General features: G+C 38.7%; 2 protein-coding genes across 24 annotated transcripts in view; one reads left to right on the forward strand and one right to left on the reverse strand.

The window, feature by feature from the left end:
* The window catches only part of si:ch211-243p7.3, a 53107-nt gene that overhangs the window by 20165 nt on the left and 18484 nt on the right, over positions 1-14458 (forward strand). For 5 of the 11 annotated variants that reach the window (XM_087265378.1, XM_087265379.1, XM_087265381.1 and 2 more), the window contains one exon: positions 2483-4961. In XM_087265378.1, coding sequence (XP_087121504.1) covers positions 2483-3586 — 1104 coding nt within the window. In that variant the 3' untranslated portion in view covers positions 3587-4961. Of the gene's footprint in view, positions 1-537; positions 595-2482; positions 4962-5873; positions 5904-5992; positions 6173-14458 lie in introns of those variants that run through there. The other 6 variants (XM_087265384.1, XM_087265385.1, XR_015498423.1 and 3 more) reach the window with 4 other exon arrangements.
* The window catches only part of kank3 (KN motif and ankyrin repeat domains 3), a 45655-nt gene continuing 39341 nt past the window's right edge, over positions 8145-14458 (reverse strand). Inside the window, exons 10-13 of one of the 13 annotated variants that reach the window (XR_015497152.1) lie at positions 14210-14308; positions 10956-12134; positions 10490-10853; positions 8145-9132 (exon numbers count right to left, since the gene is read on the reverse strand). Coding sequence is in view for 1 of the 13 variants with exons in the window: in NM_001257149.1 (NP_001244078.1) it covers positions 12072-12134; positions 14210-14308 (162 nt within the window). In the remaining 12 variants the exon portion in view is untranslated. 13 annotated transcript variants of the gene reach the window in all.

Here is a 14458-nt window from a genome sequence, read left to right on the forward strand (position 1 = left end):
TTTATTCTACTGTCCAAAAGTTATTTACACTTAAATACACAGTATTTTGGAGACCCAAGGTAGGTAATTTACAATGGTTAATTTTTATATTTTTCATATGACACATGTACAAGTTATAGCTCAAATGAAAGCTCTTGCCGGTGCTCATACAGTTCTAGCGTTCTTTTTACTGAATTATATTCACATATCAAACAGTTGTCGAATGAATTGTGGTGTTTCCATGGCGCAGAAGTGAAAACAATACATTTATGATCAGTAAGCAGCCCCAGATAGCACAGACAGCTGTCATCTCTTACCTTATGCTGTGTGCTTCAGGGCCATTCTCCTCTGTTTTTGAGGTGATGTGCATAAGTAATCCTTTTATATGTCTGATGTGGTCCAAACACAGTGAATTATGTTTGATCAAACAAAAGAATAGTGAAATATGTAAATAATGATCGCTCCCTGTGGCTTGTACAGCACCTCTCATCAGTTGGAATACAATAACTTTTGCATAGATTATGGTGGAGACATTTTTCTTTTTTCTTATGATTACAGACGTGCAGGAACCACCAAAAATAATTACAGCACGCTAGACCACACAGAACCTAAAAGGTACACTTTCAAATTTGAGTTGATAAAAACAAATTCTAAAAGTGCCTTTTTTTAGGTGTTTATTATAACACAGACGACATATACAGATATTTTCTATACTTTCAATAATGTTTTATGTAAATTCAAAGGGTTTTCTTTAAAATGATACCAAATTTTTGGTATTTGGGAAGCTTTTAAATTTGGGTAGGCAAAATCCAGGCGGAAATCCCAAAATAACATCAAGAGTTTACGTGGTTAAATAAAATATAATTTAATTTCCTTAATGTGAGTGTAAGGGAAATAAGCAATCAGTGCATCAATAACCCAAGAAAACACCTGCTTAAACGCACAGTTCAATGTTTTTACCATCAGGCTCACCAAAAATTCGAATGCATTTAAATTAGATACATATGTCAATTTTCTTTAACAGTCCTACTCCACGTAGAGATAAGCCGAGCCATGGAAATCTTTGATGCAAGGATTCACCAATGAGAAAATTTTGACATGTTTTGTTTGCTACACACCTTCCATTAAAAAAGGAATGGTAACTCTTTATTTTGATGGTCCATTTGAGTATTTGTAGACTGTCTGCCTAATATCTGCTGATACTGCTCCTTCAACAGACATTTAACTCACTATAATAAACCTTGCATGTACATGTCAGCTTACAGTAACCCCAACCTGACACTCTACTTATAATCTAATGAGTATTAATTGGCATTAGGGGTGTCACGATTTCGATTTTTAATCGAAATCGATCGAGATTTATGCTCAATTTCGATCATCGAATCAAAAAAGAGAATCGTCGATGCTGCCACGCCCCCATGTCACATCAGCTTGGCTTTCCAAGCGGGAAGAAAACAGGCTTGTTGAAGTGCTTGTTAAACTGCAGAAGCAGGAGACCCGTCGACAGAACTTAAACCCTCTCCTCTTTCAATGAAGTCGCCGATGTGTAAGCATTTTGGATTTCCAGTGAGTTATGTTCACAACGTTCGTGTTGTCGACAAAAAAAAACACAGTTTTGCAAGCTCTGCTATGTACGTATTACGTATGGTTCGTCCGATAGACAACCCCGGCATCGTGATACTCCGCCCACCCCCGTTGCAAATCCGCTCGCGAAAAGTACACACTCAGGCCCTGTTTACACTGTCTTTGTTTTTAAATGGCATTTTAGAACGACAACGATTTGACATCCACAGTGGCGTGTAGCATTTCTGAGCAGCCCTCCTTCCTTTCTACCTCTGAAAATACACATCACGTGACCACACAGACACAGACGCACACAGCCATGCGCTCGAGACAGCAGGTCCAGGCAGTCAGAGGACTGCTTCAATCTTTCACTCACTTGTACTTTGTCATTTTAGCGAACACCTCAGATACTGTTGGCTGGTTCCTGTTGGTTGTGCGTCTTTTTTACCGACGCCATTATAACGACACAGATCACTGCCTATTCACGAGTCCCGCAGAAAAAATTATTGACAGGTGATAATTATGTGTGTAACTTGCCTTTGTTCATTTACTGTATGATTTGTTTATGGGTAAAACAAAGACCATCCAGGTCAGGTAGTTTAAACGGTAGGCTATGAATAATTAATTGGTCATTAATTAATTAGTTATGCATAATCGAATCGAATCGTGCCTTTAGAATCGAGCATTTGGAGGATCGTGACACCCTTAATTGGCATGTAGATGCAATGTAACTTAAATTCAACAAATGGACCAACGAAATAAAGTGTGACCAAAGGAATTATAGCCTTACAATGGTGCATGTTCCTGACTTGAGGAGGCGTTGCTCTGGACAGCAGTTTGCATGTAGGGAGGGTTAAAAAGCGCCCTATAAAGTTAACCTTTTTCCAGATCTCCTACAGCACCTTTAAACTCACCACATGATCATTGCACTTTTTAACAGGAGGATGCTTGCAGCTCCAACCCTCTTCCAGGATTCCAGCAGCTGGAGAGATTCTGTTCTCTGCTGGCTGACATTGGCCTCTCTGAGACCAAGCTGAGCCTGACGCCGTATCAGAGGAATGGGATAATTGATGCGTGGGATGCTGTGGAAGACCATGACAAGCAGCCGCATAAGTTTCTCCAGCAGTACAGGACCCGCTGGGGCAATACACTGTATTGCAGAAGAAAGAGAGACGATCCTGAAGCAGCCATCAATCCCAAACACTATCCGGACATTCACAACAGACTAATGTACACGCTGGTCAAACTTCTGTGGCTGGGTTTACCTCACAGTGACAGCAGAACAAGAGAACTTGAGAAAACATCCATCCTAGAAACCTATGACAGAATTAAGCACTTCATATTGGTGGAAGATCCGGTTCTGTGTAAAGTGGGTATTCCTCTACCTCAAATTACCTTGAAGACCATATGTGAAGTCATTCGCCATCAAGAGACGCTGATCAACGTGCACCCAACAAGAATGCCATCCTCCATGATATTAAAAACCGAACCGATCTCTCTAGAAGATTCACCTCCAGCACCATCTCAGCCATCAGGTCTTCCTCATGAATCCCCAAAGATGAAGAACCAGCACATTCCCATCAAAGAAGAGACTAAGGTCTTGAAGAAAAGATCAGACGCTGTAGTGCTAGCTCCATTCCACCCTGAATCTCACTTGCCCCATCAGACAAATGTGGCCTTGTCAACCATCCTCAGACCTCTGAATCCCAGAATCCTTTCTACCCACCCTTTTACACAAGTGACTCCAGCCTCTGACAGGACACATGTGACTAAATCATCCAGCCAGCCTGATTCCCATCCATCCTGGTCCCGAGCCACTATTTACAAAAGGAAACACAAAGACACGCTAACTCAAGTTGGAGCCAAGCAATCTCGTGTTCACAACTTGCCCATTTGCACACTTTGCCAGAAGCCTATGCAGGGGCATAAAAAATACAAAAAGAAGAATTTTTGTCCTGTCAAAATGATGTCTCCCTCTAAAGGATTGGACAACAGGGTGTTCAGCAGTTATGAACATTTTATGACCATCATAGAAATGATGTAGGGCTGGGCAATTGTTCGAAAAGAACAAGGGTTGGCGTGGATGGAGGTGACGTATCCCTAGCTGTAGCCACTGATTATTGAATTGTCACAACCAGGGTTTAATTTGTGCCGGAACACTCTGGATCCGGCACCTCTGAAATATGAATCAGGCACCTCATTTTACCGATCCCCCTCATCAACTCGACTCCCCAGCCCTCTCCACTTTCGCCTGCTACAACCCCCTTCTCTCAGCTTTTTGTGCGAGACACCTGTCCCTCCACCGGGTAACATGCCGGATCCGTTCCACCGATTTGTTCTGTGACCCCGCAATTTACAAATTAGGCCCTGGTCACAACCAACAGTGTATTCCCCTCCAAAAAAATGCTTTGTCAAGTCACTAAAGCCTGGTTTATACTTCTGCGTCGAGTGATCGGAGTAACCCACGGCGCATGCAATGCACGTAGCCGTGCATTCATACTATTGCATGCTGTTGCTGTTGCTCTGCAATACCACTTCCGAAACGCTAGGTGGCAGTAAGTTGTTTATGTTCCTCTATATCAAGTTTCTTCTCTGGTGTTTTGTATTTCTGAACGCTTCCTTAATGTACAAGTGGCTCAAACTCGCTCATTTTGGGGCAGGAACCGGCGGACGTGCAACAACTTTGACCATAAGTTAAACACAAAACAAAACTTTCCATCCGGTGCTCCTTCAAGGGACTCCACACTTGTAAACAATCGCTCCATCAGGCTCGCGCGGTTCTTGTTCCCGCCCACACTCGTCAACGATAATAAGCCGACTAATCACAGAGCTTGCGTTATGCATTGTTGCGACTGAAGTATGAGAGACCAGGAAAAACGGTAATGTTGGCAGGTATGGTCATCAGTTGTATTCTACTGGGTGACAATGTTCACTCAATGTTCTATAAATCATAGACTAATCTACAATGGTTTTATAAACAGAACACTATAGCCGGAAGTTTGGTGCAAGAAAACATGGTGAACTTTAGAATAAACTTTAAAATGTGTATGACCTCTTGAAACATGCCTGCACTGCCTTTTATTTGCATCCGTTGAGTTGAATGCTCTTTTACGACGTGAATGGACATGTTTGCTTAAGAAAACAAAGAGTAACTGGTGTGATTCTCAGCATTCTCCTACAAGGCTGTCAAGTGGTTACCAGTGTGCGAATTATGCAAGACAATGGGGGATCTGTAATGTTAGTGTTTACATCTGAATTATTCAGTAATCTTATTTCGGTTTTCAGTGTTGTGAATGATATTGAGTGTTTTTTGTAAAGTAAATAGGTTTTGTGCAAGGTGTTATTTCTTTGTTATATACACTACCTGACACCACTCTTGTTGTTGATCCCACCTGTAAGAGCAATAAATAATAACTTGACTTCTAGTTGATCATTTGGAAAAGTGGCAGAAGGTCCATTTTTCTGATGGATCATTTGTTGAACTGCATCTTAAATACTGTAGAAGACCTACTGGAACCAGCACGGAGCCAAGATTGCCTGAGAAATCAGTTAAGTTTATTGAAGGAAAAGTCATGGTTTGGGGTTACATTCAGTATTGGGGCGTGTGAAAGTTTTGCAGAGTGGATGGCAACATCAACAGCCTGAGGTATCAAGACATTTGTGCTGCCCATTACATTACAAACCACAGGAGAGGGCAAATTCTCCAGCAGGGTAGCGCTCATCATACTTCAGCCTTCACATCAAAGTTCAAGGTCAAGGTGCTCCAGGATTGGCCAGCCCAGTCACCAGACATAAACAATATTGAGCATGTCTGAGGTAAGGAGGAGGACGGAATAAAGATGGATTTTGATTAACTTAGAGTCCTGCAAGAACACTTTCTTTGCCATGTCAAATGACTTTATTAATAAGTGATTTGAGTCATTGCAGAGATGTATGGATGCAGTCCTCCATGTTCATTGGAGTCATACACAATATTTATTCTTTCTCCACTGCAGCATGACTTTATATTCTACACTGGACATTATTTCTGTTCAGTGACAAGACTTTTGTCTAAGCAAAGTCAGACCTTACTGACCTAATTAAAGAATTTAAAACCAAGGCATAATCATATATTATTTTATTAAAATAAGCGTAATATAGAGGCCTTCACCTTTCATATAAGCCACTTCTCATTCCAAATGATCAACCAGAAGTCCAATTATTTTTTGCTGTTCCTAAAACATAGGAAGGAACCATGTCAAGTAACATGGTTTATCGCATTAATGGCATGGTTTTAAACTTAAAAGTGCTTTATATTTTTTGTCTTTTCAAATTCTGATTTGTTCTTATAGGTCAAACAATGTTTCTTCAGTTCTTATAAAGTAAGTTCACCTAAAGAGAAATGATGTGCTGTAACAAATAATATATGACAACAATTTTATTTGCATTTATTTTTATACTTATACTAAAGGCAAGTGCCGCAGTAGGTAGTGATGTCCCCTCACAGCAAGAAGGTCGCTGGTTCGAGCCTCAGCTGGGTCAGTTGGAGTTTCTGTGTGGAGTTTGCATGTTCTCACCCTATTCGTGTGGGTTTCCTCCGGGTGCTCTGGTTTCCCCCACAGTCCAAAGACAGGCGGTACAGGTGAATTGGGTAAGCTAAACTCTCCTTAGTGTGTGTATGTGTGTGAATGAATGTGTATGGATGTTTCCCAGGTATGGGTTGCAGCTGGAAGGGCATCCGCTGCGTAAAACATTTGCTGGATAAGTTGGCGGTTCATTCCGCTGTGGCGACCCCAGATTAATAAAGGAAGTAAGTCAAAAAGAAACTGAATGAATGAACTTGTAGTAAAAATATATTTAACATTAAATTACTAAATTTCATTCATTAATTTTCCTTCAGCTTAGTTCCTTATTTATCAGGGGTCACCACAGCGGAATGAACTGCCAACTATTCCGGCATACGTTTTACATATAGCGAATGCCCTGCAACCAATGGTGTAATGCGACTAATTACAAATACTCAAATTATTAATTCAGTAGTTTTTCTTAGGAATAGTAATTTAATTAGTTATAAAAAAGTGCACTTTTACTTTCTCTTGAGTACATTTTTAGTGCAGTATCTGTGCTTTTACTCTCACTACTTTCCTGCAATCTGAAGCCACTACTTTATTTATTCGTGTCTATGGGAGAAGAAAAATCTGTCCTGTAATTCCTGTCCAATCAAATCACACATAGAAGGTAAATCGCATCATAATGAGCTACCTCGACACGGGTGGTTTATAATCGCAGCAAACTGTTTGGTAGCATTAAAAGTGTCCAAGAAGATGTTTAAAATCGTTACACACAATGACCCAGAGACTGTTTAGATGCATGTCACTGATGAGAAGATGACGGATGTTTACTGTATGATGACCGAAATGGCCTTAAACACCCACAAGACGTCAACATGACATTAGATTATCGTTGTACCCTAACATCGTGGGGACGTTGCATTTTTTTTTTAGAAATGAAAAGCAGGTTGACGTCAGAACTTAACGTCAGGCCAACTTCAATGTTCAACCTCCAACCTAAAATCAACCAAATATCAACGTCTATTGATGTTACAGCTGTGTTACCACTGTGACGTCTATCAGAGGTTGGATTTTGGTTGCCATTCCTGATAAATAAATGTCAGTATTTAATGTCAATATGACGTTGATTTAAGATGTTGAGTCAACGTTGGATTTTGGTCACTTTCTAACAACCTAAAGTCAATCAAATATCAACGTCATTTGGCGTCATTATTGGACATCAAAATAACGTTGTCCTTAGAAGCTGGCTAGACATTGAGTTTTGGTCACCTGACATCACAACCTAAATCTAACCTAAAATTAACGAGTTATGATGTTGTTTGGCTGGTGAGAAATAACTCGATGCACTACAGAATGTTACGTTTACACATTTTTTTACATCCACACAATACATTTACATGAATCAGCTTTTCACAGCATAATACTCACTACTGTTGAGTACTTTTGAAAGGGTTACTTTTTACACATACTTAGAGTAACATTTACATCAGTAAATACAAATACTTTTACTCGCACTACATTTTTAGTCAAGTAATGGTACTTTTACTTGAGTATGATTTTTCGGTAATGGTCTTTATGATTGGCTACAGAACAATTGTTGTCCAGTGACTTAATTACTTTGTGGATAACCTAATTTTGGATATCCTAATTAATGTAATATTTATAACTAAATGCTCAACTAATGTTTTCCAAACCAATGAGTAAAAAATGATGTACTGTCATCATGGCAAAGACCAAATAAATCAGTTATTAGAAATTTGTTATTAAAACTATTGTGTTCAAAAATCTGTAGAAAAAAAACTTTGTTAAACAGCACTAAAGAAATAATGGGGAAAAACATCTAATCTAAAAGGCTAATCATTTGCCTTCGACTGTATCTTGTCATTTTTTACTATGTTTTTACAGTAGAGGTAGTCACTGACCTGCGGTTTATGAATCATAGAGTTAACTAACAGCACTTGTTATTATGAGGCAGGGTGAACTGTCCCTTTAAGTGAAGTTCTGTTGTATGATTGGTCAAGACGACGTGACGGATCCAGACATGACAGACTATTGCAGTAATGGCTGAGGTTTATTGAATTATATTGGAGGATAAACATAAATCTCTGCGGGATAAAACACGGGTGGAGTACATGTGGGTGTTTGTTGCTAGCCTTTTTCACACAGCACATAATCGCAGTGTGTTCACAGGTGTAGCCACAGTGTGTGTGTTGGATGATTACTGAGGGGTTTTGTTTTTCCAAACAGCAGGATGAAGGATTCAGCTTAAAGGAACACTCCACTTTTGTTTAGAAATAGGCTCATTTTACAACTCCCCAGAGAGTCGAAGCTAGCTAAAGCTAACGATAAGCTAAAAGTGCTGCTGTCAGACACATAAATCAGCTAAATGGATTAAAGAAAATGGTGAAACTCAGTTGTTCGCCTATTTTAAAATCCATTTAGCCAATCTCTGTGTCTGACAGGAGCACTTTTAGCTTAGCATAAATCATAGAATCTAGAAGGCTATGACTATTAGCATTGCTCAAAAATAACTGGCAAAATCACCTGTGTGGATGAAAAGTTGAAGCTAACTAAAGCTAATGCTATGCTAAAAGTGCTCTTGACACATAGATAAGTTAAATAGATACAAAACCAGTTTTTTTTAATTCATTCGACTTACAGGAGAACGTTTAGCATAGCTTAGCATAAATCAATGAATCTGACCATTAGCATCTTGCTCAAATGACTGACTAAAATCACCTTAAAGTGGATGAATTGTTGAAGCTAACTAAAGCCACTTCTAAGCTAAATGCTCCTGTCAGACAGATGGATCAGCTAAACGGACACAAAACAGTTTGACCTTTTTAAATCCATTTAGCCAATCTCAGTCTGACAGCAGCACTTTTAGCTAATCATAGAATCACGTATCACCATTAGCATCCAGATCAAAAATGACCACCATTAAGACTCAAAATCACCTCAGAGTGGATGAAAAGTTAAAGGTAACTGACACTAATGCTAAGCTAAAAGTGCTCCTGTCATACACATAGATACGGCCAAACTGTTTTTGTATCCATTTATCTATGTGCCTGACAGGAGCACTTTTAGCTTAGCTTAGCATAAATTATAGGATCAGGTTTAACCGTTAGCATCTTGTTCAAAAACGACTGACATTGACTCAAAATCACCTCAGTGTGGATGAAAAGTTGAAGGTAACTGACACTAATTCTAAGCTAAATGCTCCTGTCAGACACATAGATGAGGTAAATGGATACAAAGACAGTTTGACCTTTTATAAATCCAAAAAATTGCTCAAAAATGATTGCCATTAAGGCTCAAAACCAACTCAGTGTGGATGAAGTTGAAGCTAATGCTAAGCTAAATACTCCTGTCAGACACTTGGATCAGCTAAATAGATACAAAAACAGTTTGACCTTTTATAAATTTAACCAGTCTGACAGGAGCACTTTTAGCTTAGCTTCATAGAATCAGGTATGAAATAACATCTTGCTCAAAAATGACTCAGACTCAAAATCGGATGGAAAGTTAAAGCTAACTGATGCTAATGCTAAACCTAAAGTGCTCCTGTCAGACACACAGATAAGGTCAAACTTTTTTTGTATCCATTAGCTTATCTATGTGCCTGACAGGAGCACTTTTAGCTTAGCATAGCATAAATTATTGAATCAGGTATGACCGTTAGCATCTTGCTTAAAAATACACACCAATGACTTAAAATCATCTCAGTGGATGAAAAGTTGAAGCTAACTAAAGCTATTGCTAAGCTAAAAGTGCTCCTGTCAGACACATCCGCTTGTTAAGTGTGACGTCACGCAAAGCGACTTCCGGGTCCAAGCGCTCTATTCAACTGAAAGGGGAGACTCATGAAATGGTAATAATAAACGTTTACAAAGCGATTTAAGGCTTTCGAAAATCACGATTGCAGTATATATGTCCAAGCCTAATATCCGATGGCCAGAAAGTGATAATTTTTTTTTTTAAATAGTTACATTTTTGGTATTTGTTATGTAGCAAGCCCAGAGATTGTTGTGTACATTATAATTTTATATAAAATAACTTTAATGTGTAATAGGAATAAAACGTGATCATAAACGAATATTTTCTCTACTCAAATGAATGGCCACTTGGACCCGGAAACAGTATTACATACGTCACAAACACGTCACCACTTAACAAGCGGATAGATAAGGTCAAACTGTTTTTGTATCTATTTAGCTCATCTATGTATCTGACAGGAGCACTTTTAGCTTAGCCTAGCATCATAGAATCAGGTATGACCATTAGCGTCTTGCTTAAAAAGATCGCCATTAAGACTCAAAATCACCTCAGAGTGGATGAAAAGTTGAAGCTAATGCTAAGCTAAAGGGGATCCTGTCAAGGCACAGATTAATTCAAACTGTTTTTGTATCCATTTATATCCGCCTGACAGGAGCACTTTTAGCTTAGCATAAATCATTGAATTAGGTATGGCCGTTAGCATCTTGCTCAAAAATACACACCAATGACTTAAAATCAAATCAGAGTGGAAGCTAACTAAAGCTAATGCTAAGCTAAATGTTCCTTTCAGACACATAAGCTAAATAGATACAAAAACAGTTTGACCTTTTATAAATCCATCAAGCCAATTTCTGTGTTTGACAGGAACATTTTCAGCAGAACATAATAGAAACAGGTATGACCATTAGCATCTTTTTCAAAAATGACTCCCATTAAGGCTTAAAATCACCTCAGAGTGGATAAAAGGTTGAAGGTAATACTAAGCTAAAAGTGCTCCTGTCAGACACAGATGAGGTCAAACTGTTTTAGTTAGTATTCATTAGCTTATCTATGTGCCTGACAGGAGCACTTTTAGCTTAGCTTAGCATAAATCATTGAATCAGGTATGACCGTAAGCATCTTGCTCATAAATAAACACCCAATGACTTTAAATCACATCAGAATGGATGAAACGTTGAAGCTAGCTGAAGCTAATGCTAAGCTAAATGTTCCTGTCTGACACATAGTTAAGCTAAATGATATAAAAACAGTTTGACCGTTTATAAATCCAATTAACCAATTTCTGTCTGACAGGAGCACTTTTTGCTTAGCTTAGCATCACAGAATCAGGTGACCATTAGCATCTTGCTCAAAAATGACCGCCATTAAGCCTTAAAATTACCTCAGAGTGGATGAAAAGTTAAAGCTAATGCTAAGCTAAAAATGCTCCTGTCAGACACATATATAAGTTCAAACTGTTTTTGTATCCATTTAGCTCATCTATCTGCCTGACAGGAGCACTTTTAGCTTAGAATATCATAGAGTCAGGTATGACCATTAGCATCTTAAAGCTAATGCTAAGCTAAATGTTCCTGTCCGACACATAGATTAGCTACATGAATACAAAACAGCTTGACTTTTTAAAATTCATTTAGAACTTTGTATGAGGTACCAGTTTTAGCCCAGCATAGATCAGATTTAATAATGTATGCTAAGCTAAAAGTGCTCCCGCTAGACCCAGAGATCGCCTGAATTACTCAACAAACTCTTGGAAAGTGTAAAAACGGCCTCTTAAAAAGTCAAGCATTCCTTTAATCTTCAGCAATATGTCTGAACCCTTTTTAATGATGGGTTTGTCTAAGCCAAGCAAAACATCGCAGCTAAACCGCTAATCAAAACAAAGGTTAAGTCTGTGAACCCTGTAATCAACATGACATCTCAGCTATGTTGTGATTTATCCCAAACACCTTATTTCAAACACTGATATCACGGTATAATACATTTACCATAGTAAATACACCTTTTGGAGATTAAAAAGTAAACATTAACGTGTATACATAGTATTTTACATAGTTATGCTGCAGCATAGTTAATTAAATATGTGCGTAAAAATGAATATTCAGTAATACAGTATATATGACTTGTAACATAGGCTTTGTTAATCTTCCAGTAAAGCTAGTTAGTTCGTTTTATATCCATTTTTGCTCGTGATATGCCCTTTTTTTACTCCGAGGGCCATGTTTTTCTAGGGCTGGATGGGCTCCGGGAGTTTGCTTTAGGTGATGCCTAAACAACCAAAAAGAAAATAATAATAACAATTAAAGTTACATCATAAAATGTATCATTATATCATGCTAATAATGGCAATATTTATAGTACACACTTCCCATAATGTCATTGCTAACCATAAAATAATTTTCAATTTGCTAACATTAGCTAAAATAACCTATTAAAGGGACAGTTCACCCACAATTTTAAGTTTCTTCTGTGGAACACAAAAGAAGATATTTTAAAGAATGCTGGTTGCTGGCACCCATTGACCTTCATGGTATTTTTGTTTTCCTAATATGGAAGCTTATAGGTTCCAGCAACCAACGTTCTTCAAAATATATTCTTTTTGTTTAACAGAAGAAAGAAACTCATAAAGGTTTAAAATCTTTATATATATATGAGAAATTAATTTTGGGGTGAACTAACTCTTTAATGAATGTTTTTTAATTATGGTGGCTTGAGAAAGCCAACACAGTTATACTACAGAAATGTATTATTGTTCTGTCTTCTTCTTCTGAGACCAATTTCTCAGAATCTCTTCCTAGATCATAAATTCTTTAACCACCAAACTAACACCAAACCTCCAAACTGCTCTGACTCGGGTTGCTATATCTTTTCCCAACTAATCAGACTTACGGTTTTCCGAAAAACTGAACTGGAAAATTTCGAAAACTCCCATTGACTTTGCATAGGACCTCATAACTTTCCACCAGACTGTCATACAGACTTAAGGTTAGGCTCATTAAACTCAGACTAGCAGCCTAGCAACACCTTAGCAACTGCCTAGCAACCACCTGGCAACTGCCTACCAATGCTTTAGCAAGTACTCAGAACACCCTAGTAACCAAAAACATTAGCAATGCCTTAGCAGTTACTTAAAACACCCCAGCAACTGTGTAGCAAAACCTTAGCAACAACCTAGCAATGCCTTAGCAACCACCTAGCCATCACTCAAAACACCCTGACAATGGCCTAGCAACCGCCAAGCAACCACCTAGCAATGCCTTAGCAACCACTGAGAACAACCTAGCAACACCTTAGCAACCACCTAGCAACACTTTAGCAACCACCTAGCACTGCATTTGCAACTACTCAGAACACCTTAGCAACCACTCAGAACAACCTAGCAACACCTTAGCAACCACCTAGCAACGCTTTAGCAACTACTCAGAACACCCTAGCAATGCCTTAGCAGCTACTCAAATCACCCTAGAAACTGCATAGCAACAACTTAACAACCGGTTAGCAACACCTTAACAACTACCTGAAGCACCCTAGCAACACTCAGAACATCTTAGCAACTGTCTAGTAATGCTTTAGTAACCCCTCAGAACAACATAGCAATCGCCTAGTCACACCAAAGCAACCACCTAGCAAGACCTTAGCAACTATTCAGAACACCCTAGCAACCAAAAACACCCTAGCAATGCTTTAGCAACTACTCAATACTGCATAGCAACAACTCAGCAACAGCCTAGCAACACCTTAACAACTACCTAGAACACCCTATCAACCACTTAGAATAACCTAGCAACCGACTAGCAAAGCCTCAACAACCAGTCAAAACATCCAAACAACACCTTAGCAACCACTCAGAACACCGTAGTAACTGTCTATCAATACCCTACCAACCACTCAGATCCCCCTATCAACCGCCTAGCGAGAAACATGCCAATCCTTACCGGAAACATGCTAATATATATGTAGTTCTCTATCTATGCCGACTGTTTCACACTGTTTAAAATCTGCTTCAATAATTTAAACTTTAAAACTACTTCAAACTTTCAGACGAGGCTTTCTCAAGACACCATAAAGTCTGTCTATGAACTTTACTCTTTTAGTCTATATTTTATTGTGTTCACAGTGCGTTAAAACAATACTAATTATTAAAATAAACTCGAAACATCACATGAAATATGAATAATATTTAATGAGATAATCACATTCTCAACATATGATCTTACTGTGAAGATGCACGACACAAGTGAATCATAATAATAACAGAAATGACATTCTGCATACACGACTTGTAAAGTACTCATGCTCAGATTCTGCTGCGTGTGTGTGTGTGTGTGTGAGAGAGGACTTACATCCGCCTGTGTTTTTGAGTAGTTCATGTGGGCGTACAGTAAAACAGCGATGTCATTGTGGGACGCTTCCAGAGCAATGGACAGAGCATTACTGCCATCCTAAAGAAACAAAAAGCCGATGCATAATGAACTGTCAAGCTAAAAGTGCAGTGACATTCAGGGTATGACTTGTTTCTTTTTGCAGTAAATTTTTTATAGTTTAAGATTTAAAGCAGAGGCGTCCACATTCGGTCCTGGAGGGCCGGTGTC

Source organism: Danio rerio, chromosome 8 (genome assembly GCF_052040795.2).
Source record: "Danio rerio strain M-AB ecotype USA chromosome 8, GRCz13ab, whole genome shotgun sequence".
Taxonomy (NCBI): Eukaryota; Metazoa; Chordata; class Actinopteri; order Cypriniformes; family Danionidae; genus Danio; species Danio rerio.